Here is a 17018-nt window from a genome sequence, read left to right as displayed (position 1 = left end):
AAATGATTCGTTCATAGAGTTTGTATGAGATCATAAATTAGTTTTATTTTTGAAAGAATTGAGTACATAGGCACGCATAATTTTTTTTGGAACTTGTGCACTACCGTCAGTTTTTTTGTAACCTCATTTATTACAAAATATGGACGGGAAGACTACTTAGGAGAAGCGACTAGGATTCCCAAGCTTAGCACGGAAAGAAGAATGTGGGTCTTCAATTCGCCGCGCAGCCAATCTTCTGCCAGTAGTGCCGCCGAAGTTCCTAATAGTGAGGCAAGGAGTGAGGATTGCGGTGATCTTTTAGTGAGCGGAATGAAACTAAGAAGCGAAACGAATCTAGATTGTGATCAAGGGCGGAGCGTTGTGGCCGGGACGGCAAACATGACACCACCCGAAATCTTCGAGGAAGAGGAATAAACGTTATTCCGACCCCACCGACACCATCATGACGATCTAGAAAAATCTGCCGACCGACGACTTTGAGCAGGAAAAAGTTGAAGCATCTTGGAAGACCCCAGAGCGTTCTGAGACTAATGCTGTAGAGGAATTGTTGTTCAAGAGGACGTCTAGATTGGAGACCGAGAGCGATAGTCGGACAAAGGAACAATCCTCTCTGGCCAAGCAGAGTAAGAACGCGTCGTTGTTGAGCATAAGTCCAAGGGAAAAACAATCAAGTCGAAAGCAAAAAGAGTTTCAAGACGTTGTAAGATGAACGCTTGACTTCGCTCGAATCTGATGGACTATCCTCTGGCTTTGACCATCTGGGATTCATGCATTCGGACACGGATTTCACTCCTAGCTCGAAGCAGGTGAAGAACAAGAAAGTTATGTCCACTTCACCATCAAGACCGGTGTCGAATGGAATAACGATGTGAACGTTGATGGACACGCAGAGAGGCGGAGCATCATGGAGCACTAGGATGCAACCTCAGTTAGCGTCGTCGTCTCTAGATCTGACCACAGGGTTGAGCTCGGCCAGTGATGTGAGAGGCACGTTTGCCGAAGTGATGACAGATCTTGGTGAACTACGGAAAGATATGACAAAAAGAATCAACCGCGTAGAAGCGAGGGCTCAACAGGGCTATGAGAGGCTAAGAGTAGAGCTAGCAGACGCAAAATAACAGGCCAAATGTGATCAAGTCCAGCCGGCTCGGATCACCGATCAGCGCCTTGTGGAGAGTTTAGCTCAGGCCACCAAGGAATCTGAAGAAAAAGACCGCAGAATGACACGAGAGTTAGAGCACCTGATGAACGATCCTGACACCACCTATGCTCAAACGATGAGTACCTTGGAGAGTAGATTGGACGCTAAGGCTGATCTCATGATGCCGAAGCTTGATGAGCTTTCAAGCAGCAACAACCGAGAAAATCAATCAAATCCGAGGGATAATTCGCGTCGTCCAATTGACGGGTTGAGAGCCTCCAGACATACTGAGGCATCTCGAGATCGAGAACAAGTTTTGATTCTAACCAAAGGGAGAGACGCAGTGCAGCTCCATCGAGGCCAGGTTGGACGGATCCAATCCCGCTAGAGGTGGAAGCATTATCGGGGACTTGTTTGCCCACAGTGCCTCACGTCAGATTGGTTCCAGACTTGACCACCATCTTGAAATGACACTACGATGTATGCAACAATGTTTGAGCCACTTAAGAGGACCCTTGAGACGTTCATCACTAAATTCTCGAAATCTACCGAGAGAGGAAAAAGATCACGAAGAACATTCAAGAAACCGAAGTCGTACAAGGATGAGTCAGATGGCCGCATTGATAACTGGATAGAGGTGATGAAGTTGCACTTGAAGAAAAAAACCTCTCAAAGAAGCAAGAATTTAGCGCACTGACGAGCAATCTGGAAGGCACGGCCCTGAACTGTGTTATGGCATAAAGAACAAATGAGCGAGAACGTGCTCGTAAGATCTTTGATATTTTGCTGATTCGTTTTGGCTCGGGTGTGTAGGGTTATCAGGTGATGGTGAATTTTGAAATGAAGCGCTGAAGGATGATGATCTATTGACAATTTTTCGATGACCTCGAGCTGCTGCGAAGGAGGAGTAACCCTGGTGAGAGAATCCCATAAAAGAACTTAGACATAGCCTCGAAATTCATGATGGGTTAAGAAGTGAGGATCTGAAAACCCCTTTTTGCTCAACCATTTTACCTTGTCAGCGGACTCTGTGCCTACGCCCGATGATTTATTCATGAAATCGTGCCAATATCTGCTCATAAAGCCCACAGCTCAGAATCGCCACGAAAATTACGGCAATTATAGTGGAATATATACCGGCACGAATTCCGGCTGGCATCAACCTCGTGATGACATGGACAAAAGGCAGTTCGCTGGACCATCGCGTGTCAGCTTATTCCACTTACAAACACAGCATGAAGGCAATCGGCTGCTTACTTGACGACTTAGATGCAACGGATGAAGACCATGATCTTTGAGAGAGGGCTTAAACTGAAATATGAATAAGATGTTTTTTTTGCTATCTAGAAGGCCACTTTAGATCAGACTCATTCATGGGATGCAGTAGCAGACGCGAAACACTCCCGCCATTAGGAGGCGCTTTCCGGAGTAAAAACTAGTCGAGCACGCCTAATGAACAAAGCTGCGTCGCGGATGAAACAGGTGTCACAAGGCAACCTCACATCCAAGAAGGTGACGACCTGCCAGATGGCGCGATTACCTCGAATCTAGAGGCCGTCCAGCTATAACGCTTAAGATGCATTATGACCTAGCGACTCGGACCACATTACAGAAGGTTCAACAAGAGTTAGCTACGAAAGAAGTTGAACTATGAGTGGGGACTGAACTGGAAAATACGGAGTTGTGCGAAAAACTGGATACCTCGGGAAAGCGTGAAAGCGAGAGACCGTGAAAGCGAAAGACAATGAGAAACCTAAAAGTCGAGGATGGAAATTGAATGCCATCTCGGTAAAGAGCTTTGGAATGGCTATAGAACGAAGCAAGATAGAGTCATTCATATCGGTTGCTGGTCATCGGGTTGCGAAAGATTTGAGTGAGTCGTCTGAAGTTACCCTGGTACAGCTGGACAACTACGCAGATTATTCGCGGAAAAAAAATTCTAAGTTGGACTCCAGAGCTGTGAAGGCATTACTCACAACAGGTGGACCGAGATTGATGGGGGTGGACGGACATTATATGGAGGTCTATGACCCATACCCAAATCTGACTAATGTCGATGGGGCAAACATCTACACGAAGGCTCATGTGACGAATGCAAGTGATCAAGTAGGCCGGATTTACATCTGAAAAGAGGAGCTCAAAGTACGACGAATTGAACACAGTGCCATGCTTGAGCAGAGTGCAGTCCTTATTGGCTGCGAAGCTGATCCAGCGGCATACCTGGACCGACATGGGTATTGATAGGTCAGATTTGGAGCCAGGGTGCAGTTTACGTGGCGGGAAGGACATCCATCATCTAGCTGCAACTGGGAGGAAGGCATCTCTGGAGGAGCTTTCTAGTTGTCGAGAAATTGGACGAGTCCGACCAGTTCATCTTAGGACGCAACTTTGCGCAGAACTTTGACGTCACAATCGACCTCAGCGACGGGTTGATTCGAATCATGTACCCAGCGAGGAAGTATGAAAAAAATTATATTATTAAGATCTTGATAAATCTAGCAAAGATGCCGATTTTTCTAGATCGAAAAGACCAAATCAAGCTGTAGTGGCAACGTTTAGAATGAGGAATTTGAATGAACTTAGTAGCAAAAGACAAGTAGGTCTGATTCCCAACTCAACCCAGAGTAAGAGCTCAGCTTTTTTAGAAAGGAATTTCTCACTAGCGGATCATGTGTGACTGTGCAGATGAACACAAAGGCAACACTACGTGGAAAGAAGCTTGGCTGTGCGGCGTTGCCTCTGAACACAAAAACCAAAGTATGGAAAACTTGGAGAGGTTTAACGGGACTGAGTGTCCTTTACATCGCAACAAAAAAAACACATTGAAGAGAGTAATGAAATGAAGTTTTTTAAGAAAGTGTTTTCTATGAAAATGGACACAGACGATGGCTTTCTAGTTGCTCGAATTTCTCTGAGAGGCTTGCTGGTGTGGACTCCTCCCCCTGGAGCAAGTGGGGACGCACGATTCATTCTGTGCGGCAAAGATTCACACAGGGGCACCTGAAAAAGGAACTTATGGAAACTGGAAACGGAATCCGAAGCAACCTCCCGAATGCCAACGGAGTGGAAAAGGCCCAGCCGACCCTTTCACCTCTCACAACAATCAAAGGCTTTGGCCTCCCCAGACCAGGGAAGGTGCGGATCAAAGGTGCCGAACAAAAACCGGGTTTTTCTCTGCCGGACCAGGTAAACCAGCCCACCTGGCCCGGCTAATAGTAATGGCTGGAGACGTGGAGGAAAACCCAGGACCGTACGAATGTGGGATATGTCAAAAGAGAGTCAGTGGATGCAGCATCAAATGCACATGGTGTATAGAATGGATACACCAGGTATGCAGCGAAATGACACGTGGCCAAATTCGACAGATCGCAGGAAAGGAACGCTACGCTTTCGAGTGTAGAAAGTGCAGGGAACCCAGTAAAACGACGGGAACAATAGTTCCTGGGACACCTGAGGAAACTTTCCCCCGAGCTCTGAGGTCCCAGTTAGAGCAGAGAGATCTCACAGAGTCCGCAGGGGGAAGCGAAGACACCCGACAGAAGATCACAAGGAAACGCGCAGAAGGCAAAAAAAGACAATACAAGAAAACCGAAGAGCCGAACGCACCAAACACAAACCCCAAAAAACAAGGAGAATAGTGACGTGGAACCTACAAGGCATCTCCATAGAGATCAAAATCGCAGCCGCCTTAGAAGAGCAGTAGAACATGCAAGACAGCAATAGTGGAAGGCGGTAATGATTTCCGAAATACGATCGGAACAGGAGGGGATAATATGGCTAGGAGACAAACCAAACCAGGCAGTAGTCATACACTCACAGAAATGTGGAGTTCTCCTGTTAGGCGATTTACTGGAAGATTGGATAGCCAGCGGACAACAGAAAAGTTTCTCCGAGCGGGTCACAGCGGTGCAGATCGGCAGGCTCCGCCTCATCGCGACCTATCAGCCCCTGTGGAGTAAGGGACCTGAGGAAATTGAAAAGTTCAGGAAAGATTTGGAAAATGAGCTTGCACGAACTCCAAAAGAGAGTGTACCCATACTGGGAGGCGATTGGAACGCGCAAGTTGGAAGAGGGAGTCAAAGACAGGGCATAAGTGGGAAGTACGGCCTAAAGACAGAGACAAATGAAGCTGGAGAAAGTCTACTGGATTGGTGCGAAGAACACCAGCTACAACATGTCAACTCCTACTTCCCAATACGCTCCCGAGGAACATGGTTCAACCAGATGCACAGACGTTGGTACGAGCTCGACGGTTTCTTAATGAGAGCATCCGACCGCCACCAAATGGTCCGTAGGGTAGCCACGGCGCAGGACATGGCATTATCGGACCACAAACCCGTCTGGATTGACATATGGCGAGAACAAAAAAAGCAGCGACCCAGTATAGAAAAGAAAAGAACACCGCAGATAGACTGGGAACGCATGAGAAACAAAGAAATGGCGGAAGCATACCGCAAGAAGACGGAGGAAAACTCAACAAAAAGAATGACTGGGACTCCATATCGCGGAAGCTCACAGAGACAGCGGAGGAAGTATGTGGCACAAAGAAACGAAAGATAGCCAACCCGTGGACAGTGGGATACGAAGAAGAACTGAGAAGCCTACACACGGAAATCTCAACAGAAGTAATGCGCAGAAACGAGCTGATCAGCCAAACACTTGGAGAATCACATGGCATGCTTGCCGATGCCCTAACGGCATCAAGAGGAAGACTGGTAGCCGCACGCAAGAAGATGAAGAAACGCCTACGACAACTAGAAAGACAATGGTGGGACGAAATCATCATCGAGTGCAAAAACGCAGCGGAGAAAGGGGACATGGGTACCATGTACAAAACTTTAAGGAAACTGGGAACAAGATCACAGAAACACCAGACAGGCACCACTATCTCTACTGACGAATTCAAGGCCCACTTCAGCAACGTATCGAAGGACCGAAATGAGAACGACCCGGGTACTTTGATGAACACAGTCAAACAGATGCCAGATGAAAGCAAAGACGTCAAGTTCATAACAGCCAACCAGAAGCTGAACACCCTTCCGTCCGAGAAAGAAATCATGGAAGCACTGGATGAGATGAGAGAATCGGCGCCAGGCAAGGACGGGGTCCGCATGGTATACATTCGCAACGCATACTGGAAATGGAGGGAGAAAGTCATCCACCTGGTGATGAGAATGTTCACGACCAGAGCAGACCTGTGGGAAGAGTCTCTTAAGAAAGGCCAAATAGTACTGTTGCACAAAACAGGGAACATCAATGACGCCAACAATTTGCGAGTTGTGTGCCTGCTCTCAATGGCTAGTAGAATTCTAGCAAGAAGGATCGCAAACCACCTGAGAACATGGAGCGAAGAACTCCAGATATTGGACGAAAACCAAAGCGGGTTTCGACCAGGCAGGTCCACGGCAGACGCAAGCTTGATCTTCATAAGGATAAGAGAGGACGTGGAAGATCTCAGGAGACGGAGGATAAGAGCCGGAATCTCAGTAGAAGTCAACACAGACCGAGAAGCCAGACTTATAGACCTAACAAAAGCTTATCCGCGGGTCAGCAAACCGGTCCTCTGGGCAATCTTTAGGCGCTACGCGATGGAAGGCCCGTTTCTGGACACACTGATGGATTTGCATGAAGCCACAACCTATAGTATAAAGGGCAAAGAGGGCGACAGCGAAGAATGGACCCCCGAAAGAGGGTTAAGAGAAGGTTGCCCATCTTCGCCTTCATTGTTTAACAAATACCACCAAGTGGTAATGCGGCAAGCTGAGAAAGCCAGACTAGACGGAACCGAGGAGAAAGGTACAAACGTCAGGATAGCGTGGACGTGGATGCCGGAAAACCACTTCCCAGGAAAAAACATGGTAGAAACGCACAACACTGAAACGCAAACCGCACAAATATCATTGTCCTTGTTCGCAGACGACACCACCCCCATCGGCGAGAAGGAAGAAATAGAGTCTGTAACAGCAACAATAAAAGAAGTTATGAAGAACTTTGAGGAGAAAAACAACGAAGAAAAAGAAGAGAAACTAAAATTCGGAAAGGACGGAGCAGGTGGCATCAGAATGCTAGGAGTGTGGATCGGGGCGAAACAAGACATTAAGAACAGAAAAAGACGAGCAGGAGGACTATGGGCAAAGGTCAAGCGCCGGCTGACAAAGAGCAGGCTGCCGAAAAGAATCCAGGCTAGAGTTGTCCAATGCTGCGTAGAAAGCGGCTTATTGTTTGACGCCAACGTAAGGACATGGAAAAACTCGGAGTTACAGTCTTTGCAAAGTTTCATTGACCGGTGCTATAGGCACGTCTGGAGCTCAAAGTCGAAGCCGCCATTAATTGAAATGCAAGAAAAAGGAGTGATTATGCAGGACATCAGAAACCAACTGAACATCAAGACGATCCGATGGAAAGTTGAAGGAAGAACTCTAAAACGAATAGGCCATGTAATGAGAATGGACAAAAAAAAAGATTGACTAAAGCAGCTGGGAAAAAACGTCCGGGAAAAAAAGACAAAACACTACTCTACTGGCGGAAGCTCGACAGAGAAGCGAGAATGGATGTGAAAGAGATAGACAAACTGACTCAGGACACAAACGGATGGAGGCGAGGGGTGAGAGCACGAATGGAGCACCTGCATAAATGGGAAAAGTCAAATGCGAAAAGACAAAACGGTGAAACGACAGAAAGAATCTCCTATACACCCCAAGCAACATCGAACACGTGTGAGATATGTGAAAGGGATTTCAAAAAACAGGGCGGCCTGAGAATCCATATCAAAAGGATGCACAAAGAGGCGAGGGTGACTTTGGCATGCAACAAATGCGGAGCTATCTTCAAATCTGAAAACTCGGAAAAAACCACAAGAAGACATGCGAGGGAGACACGAACAACGAAGATGGAACCAAGACATGTGGCAGATGCGACAGAACCCTACAGGCCCGAAACATGGCATGCCACAAAAGACAGAACTGCAAGGGAAAACGGGTACCAGAACAAGAAGCAAATGAACAACACCATCAACCCCGCGTATACAAACAGAAATGGACTATATGTCCGAGATGTAACGAGAGGAAATCCGCGTCAAACTTAGCAAGGCACCTAAGGATATGCACCACGTCCATGGTCAGGGGAGAGGACATACCCCTTGAACCAGGAGGGTGAAAGTCTACATACATACATTTCTCTGAGAGGCCGACAAACACAGAATTAGCAGCAAATAAAGCAGTCTTATCTGAGATAGAGCCTCTGAAAGGCAAAACATCGGATAAGGAACTGGACTCCCTCAGAGAAGTGTTGAATCAAAACACAAAGCTGACATAGGTTGTGGGATTTTCTTGGAACATGAGATTGAGATTGAGGAGGGCTCGGTATCTCACAGGTAAGGAGATAGGAGAATGAACCCAGACAAGTCAGAGGCATGTCGGAAAGAAATTGAGAGTTAGAGTTAATAGAATATGACTTTGTTGAACCATCAAAATCCACGTAGGCCTGCGGCGTGGTCATGGCTAAGAAGAAAGGGAGCCACTTAGGTTTTATTGCTATTCTGATTGCAGTAACGATAAAAGATGCATACCGATCTCTCGCATCGATGAAAATCCCTCGAAGTTGGGAGACATTAAATTCTTCACGACGTTAGATCTAGCCTCTGCATTCTTGCAAGCGCCCTACAGGAAACAGGAACGGCAAAAAATAGGCTTTTTGTGTGAGCTGGGACTGCCAACACGAACCCTACAAGATCACATAGAGAGGCTAGACGAAGTCTTTACCTTCATCAAACGGGCTGGCTTGAAATGTAGACCGTCCAAGTGTGACATCCTGAGGGACTCAATAAGACCGATATACATATGTTGAGCCTTCTCGGCTTCGCTAAATTTACCGACAACATATACCCAACAATGCAGAAATTGATGCGGAACAAGCGCAAGGATTTCAGCTGGACTGATGAGGCTCAAGTCCCTTTTGAGAACATCAAACGAGAGTTTTTCGAGGCTCCGGTCCTCGGCATGCCGACTGAGAAAAGGTTGTTCAAGTTGGAGACGGATGCATTAGTGGCCGCTGCCCGGGCATACTCCATAAGGAACAAGAATGGCAGGGGAGGACTGTTCTCCGACCCTTAGCTTATGGGTAAGTTCTAAGCGATACTGAGATGAAATACGTCGCACCAAAGGCGGAGATGTTCGCAGTAATTATTTTCGTGGAAAAATATAGAGCCTATTAGGGAGCGCTTCTCTTAAATTGCGCGTAGACAATTGAGCTCTCACATGGCTGAAAACTTATTCGAAGGATCAAAGCTACATGGGTCGCTGCGTTGTACGCGTGGATGGCTACGACATGAGTAAAGAGCACCTAAAACCGTGACAAACACCAAAATGCCGACAGCCTCAGTAAAATTACGGAGTTTTTTGAGCGACTGGAAGAGAAACAAGCTAACCTTGTAGAGATTAAGGTTGGTTTTTTCTTTTCGAATAAAGACACCTATAAAAAGCTGCCACTCACCAAATGGCTTTACAATCAGGGCATCCCATACCAGGACACCCCAAAATTCCTGCTGAGAGAGCTGAGGAGATAAAGGTATTGGCAAGGGATGAACCGGTTCCGTTGGACTTGTTAGCGCGCTCCAACCTGATACAACAAGAACTTACCAGGTTAGGCATCAATAGATTAGCGCTGCTAAACGAAATGGTGAGCATTGCACCGGACGTCACGCGGAAGCTCCGCAAACTACTTGACAGATAAGTTGAAAGGCAGGATATGAAATGATGCAAACCATGCGGAGACCATCACAGAAAAGATAGAGACAAGACCGGTAGCGATCCGGAGTCGAGATGTTGAACGGGATTGCCAATAAATAGTAAAGCATCTGGTCCATTCGATACCGAAGGATTTCCTGTTGAGATCATCATACACTGAACTTCAACAACTGACCAGCACTCAGACCACTGAGGTGGTCAGTGTCGAACTGCAATCCAGTATGGCAAGGAGGGTTCAGTTCGTTGATTCAGAAGAGGAGTACAATCCGTGCTCGGACTGTTCATCCGGAGATGAGACATTGTCCGGAGCGTCAACTAAGGAAACTGATCAAGACGCGGAAAGGTCAAGGGTGTCGGGCTTCATCATGCCAGGCCGGAATAATTTGTGCGGGGAGTCATTGCCACGACGACCGAGTGATAGAATTTTGTCTGGGGAGTCTAGGAACCTGAAGAGTAAGTCTGAAGGCGACTGTACAGACTCCATCAGTTCGAGTGACAGTTCCAAGTCTCAACCCTGGGCGAACGTGTCTTAAACAACCTCCAATTCGAACGCGTCAGAGATAGCGATTCTTTTCGTACTAGTGCAATGGAAACTGCGCGGGTTGGATACAGAGATGCATCAAGACCCAGACAGACATACCTCCGAGGAGGAAGGCACTGTAATCGATCATGCCGCAAACGAATTTGAGTTGATAGCAGTGTCGAAGCGTCAGGCTAGAATATTTCCGCATACTACGGCCGTTCGTACCATTCTCGAACACTTGGGGCAAGAGGTGGCACGAAGAAAGTTAAAATAATGCCCATGCTCCGGAAATATTCAGCAAACAACCAAATGCGATGAAGACATATTTGAAAGCCAGGTAGCCACTGTCGGATCTTTTAAGGGCTCAGCAAAATGATAGAATGACAAGCAACTTAAAGAGATCGATAGAAAACGGAGTGCCCGACAAAGGTGACCTAGAAGAAAACAACTACAAGATCCTGAAGCAACTTTATATGATGAGAAGAGATTTGTTGTACTTGAAGAAAGACGGGATCGTCGCCTGCTAGCACAAAGAAGAAGACAAAGACGTTTACAAGTTTAATTCAATAATCATACCACAGCTGTATCAAACTGAGCTATTGTTTGGCTCACATGGCCAGATGGGTAATCAAAGCGTGGAAAAAGTGTATAAGCAGATACAGAAGCGTTATGAATGGCCTGGCTTGAAGAAGGCCTGTGAAAAACGGATTTCTGCATAACTCTCATGTCAAGAAGCATAGGACCCCAGGAAGCTGAGATTTCTCCTGCAATCGATAGAATCGCCGGGACTCAATATAATGGTACAAATCGATCATCAGAAAATCTGTATGACGGCCACGGGCTTTAACCAAATGCTGGTAATGATCGGTTGTTTCACAAAGAACGTAGTGGCAGTATACTGAATGATGGCATTAGCGGAGGAAACATGTGATCATTTGATAAATGTCTGGATCGCCAGACACGGGTGCCCGATCAAGTTCCAGTCTAACAATGGCAAAGCATTCGTCGGGAATTGACCATGAGGTCGCAAGTAGCGCAGGCCCACTCGACGACTTATCAACCGCAGACGAATGGTCTTTCGAGAGCCAAAATTGCACACTGTTCTCCATGCTAAGGGTTTATTGCTCACGATGCATGGACGACTGGGATAAGCACATGCCGCAGGTGATGGGCGCGTACAAAACACTGAACACTCAACAACGGGAATCAGCGCACACATGATAAACAGGCCACGATAAATCTCTCCCGATAACATTATTTTATCCTGAACACGAAGGAAATAACAGCACCGCAGACGTACGTGACAGGCCACGATAAATCTCTCTCGATAACATTATTTTATCCTGAACACGAGGGAAAAAACAGCACCGCAGACGTACGTGACGTCATCAAAAGGCAACAAAAATTGAATGAGTTGTACCGCAGCAGGCCCAAATTAGGCAGGAGAGAGGATTGGATAAAAGGAGAGCAGACGCCAAAGCATGTCTGGGTCTTCCTGGGGTGGTTCCCCAAAGGGAACTAAAAAGTGGCTGAGGAATGGCATGGTCCATTTCAAATAACTGAAGTGCACCGAGGTGGTCGTTTCTATCGATTGAGCTCAGAATGCGCTGCTCAGTACGAGGACCGCACAATGCCTCATCGGAAGACTGGTTCGTCCCGGCTGACATGCATGAGGAAGACTATTGACAGTGGATACCGCTCGTGAAGTGAATGAGAGGGGTACACGCGACAAGAACGACGGGAATGAGGTGGTGAATGACTGTGATTTGCCATTGGACTTAAAATTAACTGAGCGAGTAGAGGTCGATGACGAAACCCTACCTTATGCCGTGGAGGAGTGGAACGACCCAGAGCAGACTGAAGTTGACAACCCGACTTTTCCTCGACCATGGAGACGCGACAGTGCAAGAGTGAAAGGAATAACAAGAAATACATCCCGTACGGTGAAGATTTTGTCGTAGACAAGACCGTATTGGACGACGTGACGGACTCATTAGTAGGTTTGGATGAAATTGTGGTATCGCAGGACATGGACCTGATCGATGATACAGAAACAGACTGGATCGACGATCAACTGGAACCGGAAGTGGAGTTCAAACCTGAGATGGAACATATGCATGAGCAAGAATGACAAATTTACGGGTGCTCGAATGGCTCCATGCATGATCTAGCTGCAGATGCAAAAGAGACACTCCTGGCAATTCAGGATGTCGATCATACCAGCATCAAATACATCAGTCACGACAACACTGAGTCATAATGGATCGCTGCAGATGGCCTCTTGTGTGTTCGTTCCCGAATCCAACCTCAATCTGCGCGATATTGGACGATCGACGGGGAGTTCGATGGATAATTTTGTCAGGGGAGTGGGGGTAAGACTCACATACGTCAAAAACTTTATGATCAAAAAATTAAAGTGGGACGAGAAGTCTGTAGAGACAACCTCAGAGAAGTAGTGTTGATGTTAGCTTTCAGTGAGTCCGATACCGGCTAAAGAAACAGGCAGAAACAGGCTCATGCGATAACGACGTGGGGAGATTCCTGGTCACGACTTGGCTCGTGAGCCATGGTTAGGCGAATACAGGGATTACAGCTTAGGGGAGATACATATGCCAGTCCGCCCACCCAACTCCACTGCGCAGTCTCTCTTTGGATCGAAGAGATCACGCGATGGGCCGGGCTCTTCGTGTTTTGCGGAGTGGTCAACTGCAGCTTCATCATCGAAGAAGGTGAAATTGAATGAAATTAAAGCAGCGACGGCAGAGACCAGCGAAAATCTCCAGAGGAGAGATAAAAACTGGCAGGAGTTGTGCGCAAAGCTCAAGGAATACAAGAAGAAGGCAAAAGGGCGCGATCACTGGTAAAGGAAATATGAAGAGCTACTGATCACTCTCAAACGAACGGAGATAAGGCACCTGAAAGTGGTTTACAACGCGAAGACAAGGAAATCGTCACCGGATGTCATTGCCATGTGCCATGATGAACGCCGACACGACTGATAAACTAAGCCTCAAGAGCTCTACAAACTGAGTGAAGTGGTATCTCCACCGCGATTGAGCTCGCCTGCAAAGGCGAGGAATACGATACCGGACCCCTCGGACACTTACCTGGTACTTCAGTTCCAGTAGACGTTCGAGCGTGTAGCCAAGGCGACGATGCAAGAAATACATCGAGCGCGGTACAGAAGCTCGTGTAGGATTGTTCCTTCCCAACTTGCAGGCCAGTCACCTATTAGGAGAGAAAGGGGTGCGGATCCGGTACCGAATGAAACCAGAGTAAGGTCACGAGTAGTCGACATCAGAAAGGACCTCAACATTCAGAGGACCTTTATCCAAGTCTCTGCAGAACATGCAGGGCTTGGCTGAACGGCATGAGCTGGAATGCGGCAACAGTCCACCAACCGGTACCAACGGGAAGCCAACATCTAACAATCGGGGATAGCTCAATAAGGGATCTGACAAAGATCCTTGTGGTGGGTCAGAGCACTGCAATCGCCTTCGGTAGAGCCTCGGTGGCTCAAGTGATCAAGATGATGGAGTTACATAATGATGACCGGGTGGAGACACTAATCAACCTTGGTCGGGATGGTGACACGATGGAACACGTTGGCCCGGAACTTGATTGTCGAATAAATTCAGGTTGATAGATATCGAGAGTGCATTGTGAATGGTGGATCACAGTGCCTTGACGAGAGATGGAATACACTTTAATACCCAGCAGTGTAGGCAATGGATTAATGATGCCTTCCAGACAAAGATAGAAGAAATGAAGACAGAGTTGCGGACAGTGGTCAACCCCTTGTGACACGTGATGGCCCTGCCGGCAGGATAAGGGCTCGTGTACCTCAGCAATTAGCGGATCGTCTAGGACCTCTGGTCACGGAAGCGAATGCTACCCAGCCCACTCCCAGCACAGATTTGAGGGAGAGAGAGAAGTTGGGGATCGTTCCGACTCCCAGAGGCTGATCCTTGGAGAACCGAATTTGGACAAGAAATGGTCAGCAACAGATAGCTCACCAAGCAACCACACGTTTTGCGAGTCAAACTGCAGGAGCAGCAGCTCAAGGGAGCTCGCACGCAGACCCTGCAGCGATCATCAATACCAATAGGGCCAGTGAATTGTGTGAATTATTGTCGAACAGATTAGATCCCAGCCCTTGGGGCAATATAAAGCGGAAATGGCCATGAAATTGAAAATGAACACGCTGGAAAGTCAAGCGAACGCAAAAAAAAAGCTCAAAGGATACAATCCCACGGTATTTATACAAAATATCAGGTGTGTGGCAGAAGATGAGAAATTTATTTTCGCCACCACTTTGAGGCTGGTAGATCTGCAAGGTTTGCCCAGGGACAACACGATGGGACCCCTGAATACGAGATCACTGACAAGCGTCTGTCACCAGGCGAGGGAGAGAGCGCCGTCGAGCCGGAAAGGGAAGTTTTAGGGGGAGAACAAGACCAACAACAAGCATCACAAAACAAGCAAATTGCCAAGCAATCGAACAGCAAGCGATCGAGTGTTCACGGGATTACCCCCGGATGAGTTTAGTGGAAGGCTATGAGAGGAGATAAGCACAACTGGAGTCACACTTGTTCGCGACGTATGATCATCTGGAATGAATATCGGAACGATCATGATAGTGGCCAGCTCTGATTATCTGTACACGCCCCGCATCCTATTTTGGCCGAACGTGATCTTCGTCACGGCCACCAATCTGGATTGAGGAAGTGCAGTGGGAAAGGCGATAAGCGTGGAAAGTGTGGTGAATATGGACCCACAGGTCGTCGTTATATCAGGATCAAATGACCACTTGCAGTGCAGAGGATTGTTGATTAGCCTGGTTGACGGGTCATGTCCGAACACAGAAGTCATTGAAGAGGCGATCATGACACTTCTCTCTGCTAAGGTCAAGTCGTACCTCGTCTTCAGTTGTAGTTGAACTGATGACAAAGCTTTCGCCTTACAACGGCAGAAAATTCGGCTCAATCACGACGTCATGGCAAACCTCGTTCATGAGGTTGGCGAATGTGTCTCTAAAATCATTGTGTTTCATGTATGTGTAACCGCCCTCTGCACAGTGTAGGGCATTACCTAGTTAAAATTTCCACCACTTGTGAGTGGGGTTTTTGTCGGTTCCCATCCGTATTTTAAGTAAATACCACCTCTGCCTTCTGATTTATTCAGGTCGAGCATGTATCTGCTTAGTGGTAAAGCCTAGAGCCAGTTAGAGACTCCCGTGTCAGAGACCAGGTCGAATGCGTATTTATATCAGTTTCATTTTGGGGGTTAATGTCGTTTGTTTTCTTTTGGTTCGTTCTGTCAGTTTTCAATTTTCCATTTTCGTAAAATTTTTTCTTGCTCTGTTATTGCTGCAACAGGATCTGGAGATTTCAGAACTAGTTATTTTTCCTTAGACCATTCTAGATAGTTTTCATCGTCGGATCGCAGCTTGATGTTATGGCCGCCCATTTTGAGGGGAAAGGAAGATATCTCACGGAACTGGGGTTTAATGTGTCTTTACCGACTGGGTTAGGTATTAGTTGTTCTTTGATAATCTTTTCACATGTTTCGAAGTTATCCATAGCGTTAGTAGTTTTCCTGGTTAGAATTGAAAACTTTTCTTGAACTCCTCTATTATAGTAGGCATAAGTTTTTTGGATGGAGGTGTTAGCAATTTTCGTTGGTTTTCTCAAAAGTTCCATTTGCTTTTTTTGTCGAAACTCGAGATACTTTTATAATCAGATACTATTCCTATAACAGAATTAAGCACTCGAGTTTCTGCTTTTATCGTGATTCCTGTGTTTTTGAAGATTTTCTCAGCTTCACTGAGTTTTCATCTTTGGCTAAGAGTTTTCATTTGGATGCTTAACATGCTAGCCAAAATGTTTACCTTGTTTTACAATTTTATCGAGGACGGTTCGTAGATTGCTTAGTTTACCGACTGTGTTTTCGTCATTGCGTTTTCGTCTTTTGGTAGTTTCGACCGTCTTTGTAGAATATGTTACAATATCATATAGTCTGCGTACCATTTTTGTGTTTCGTTGTCCATTGAAAAAAGTTTTATGAGGGTACTATGGCTAGACCGTGCATGGCTATTGCCAGTGGATCCCCCTGGGTTGTCCCTTCTTGAGAGTAGATGGTTTTTTCTATTAACGAACCGTTAAGATGGATTGGAGTGCGAGGTCTAATTCGCTGTTAAAAGAGATGGGTAGTCATTTTCGATGATTTTCAATGCCAGTTTTCGTTTTAGCGAGTTCAAAGCGTTTCCGGTATCTATCAGTAAAACAGCATCGGCGGAGGGTTTGCTGGAGTGATCTCTTAGTGTGTGGATTGCTTATTCGAAGCCACATTTTTGTCCTAGACAGAAATTGTAGTTTGAACGGAGCGACATGATTTTGTTTTTAAGCACTTGCCTTCTATGCCTCTGGGTCTTACTCCTGCTTTCTTATATAAAGGTAATAATCTACAAGCATTATATGGTTCCTCAAGTTCTTGATTCGGTTTTTCTGTAGCTAATTCTGTGACAATTTGTGCTATTGTTTTTGAAATCTCGTCTGATTGTTGTCCGAAGTGTGTTAAAAAATAAATATGTATCCTTTCATTTGCATCA

The 17018-nt window shown here is 46.5% G+C and overlaps 3 protein-coding genes across 7 annotated transcripts in view; 1 reads left to right on the top strand and 2 right to left on the bottom strand.

The window, feature by feature from the left end:
- Positions 1-17018, bottom strand: part of LOC134848911 (protein SET-like) — a 229324-nt gene that overhangs the window by 19028 nt on the left and 193278 nt on the right. The window lies entirely within an intron of this gene.
- The window catches only part of LOC134848909 (beta-catenin-like protein 1), a 183865-nt gene that overhangs the window by 53161 nt on the left and 113686 nt on the right, over positions 1-17018 (bottom strand). The gene's annotated exons all lie outside the window — the stretch shown is intronic.
- LOC134848689 (uncharacterized) lies at positions 4877-7608 on the top strand. The gene is made up of 2 exons (XM_063866205.1): positions 4877-5375; positions 5549-7608. The coding sequence occupies exons 1-2, from the start codon at positions 4877-4879 to the stop codon at positions 7606-7608; spliced, it is 2559 nt and encodes an 852-aa protein (XP_063722275.1).

This window comes from Symsagittifera roscoffensis, chromosome 6 (assembly GCF_963678635.1).
Source record: "Symsagittifera roscoffensis chromosome 6, txSymRosc1.1, whole genome shotgun sequence".
Classification (NCBI taxonomy): Eukaryota; Metazoa; Xenacoelomorpha; order Acoela; family Convolutidae; genus Symsagittifera; species Symsagittifera roscoffensis.
This window is presented reverse-complemented; position numbering and strand designations above follow the sequence as displayed.

Bases quoted from the DNA above. Each gene is read 5' to 3' on its own strand.
- LOC134848689 (XM_063866205.1), top strand. From the start codon at position 4,877: ATGATTTCCGAAATACGATCGGAACAGGAGGGGATAATATGGCTAGGA. The intron at 5,376-5,548 runs GTTGGTACGAGC...AGAACACCGCAG, and splicing joins GTTCAACCAGATGCACAGAC to ATAGACTGGGAACGCATGAG.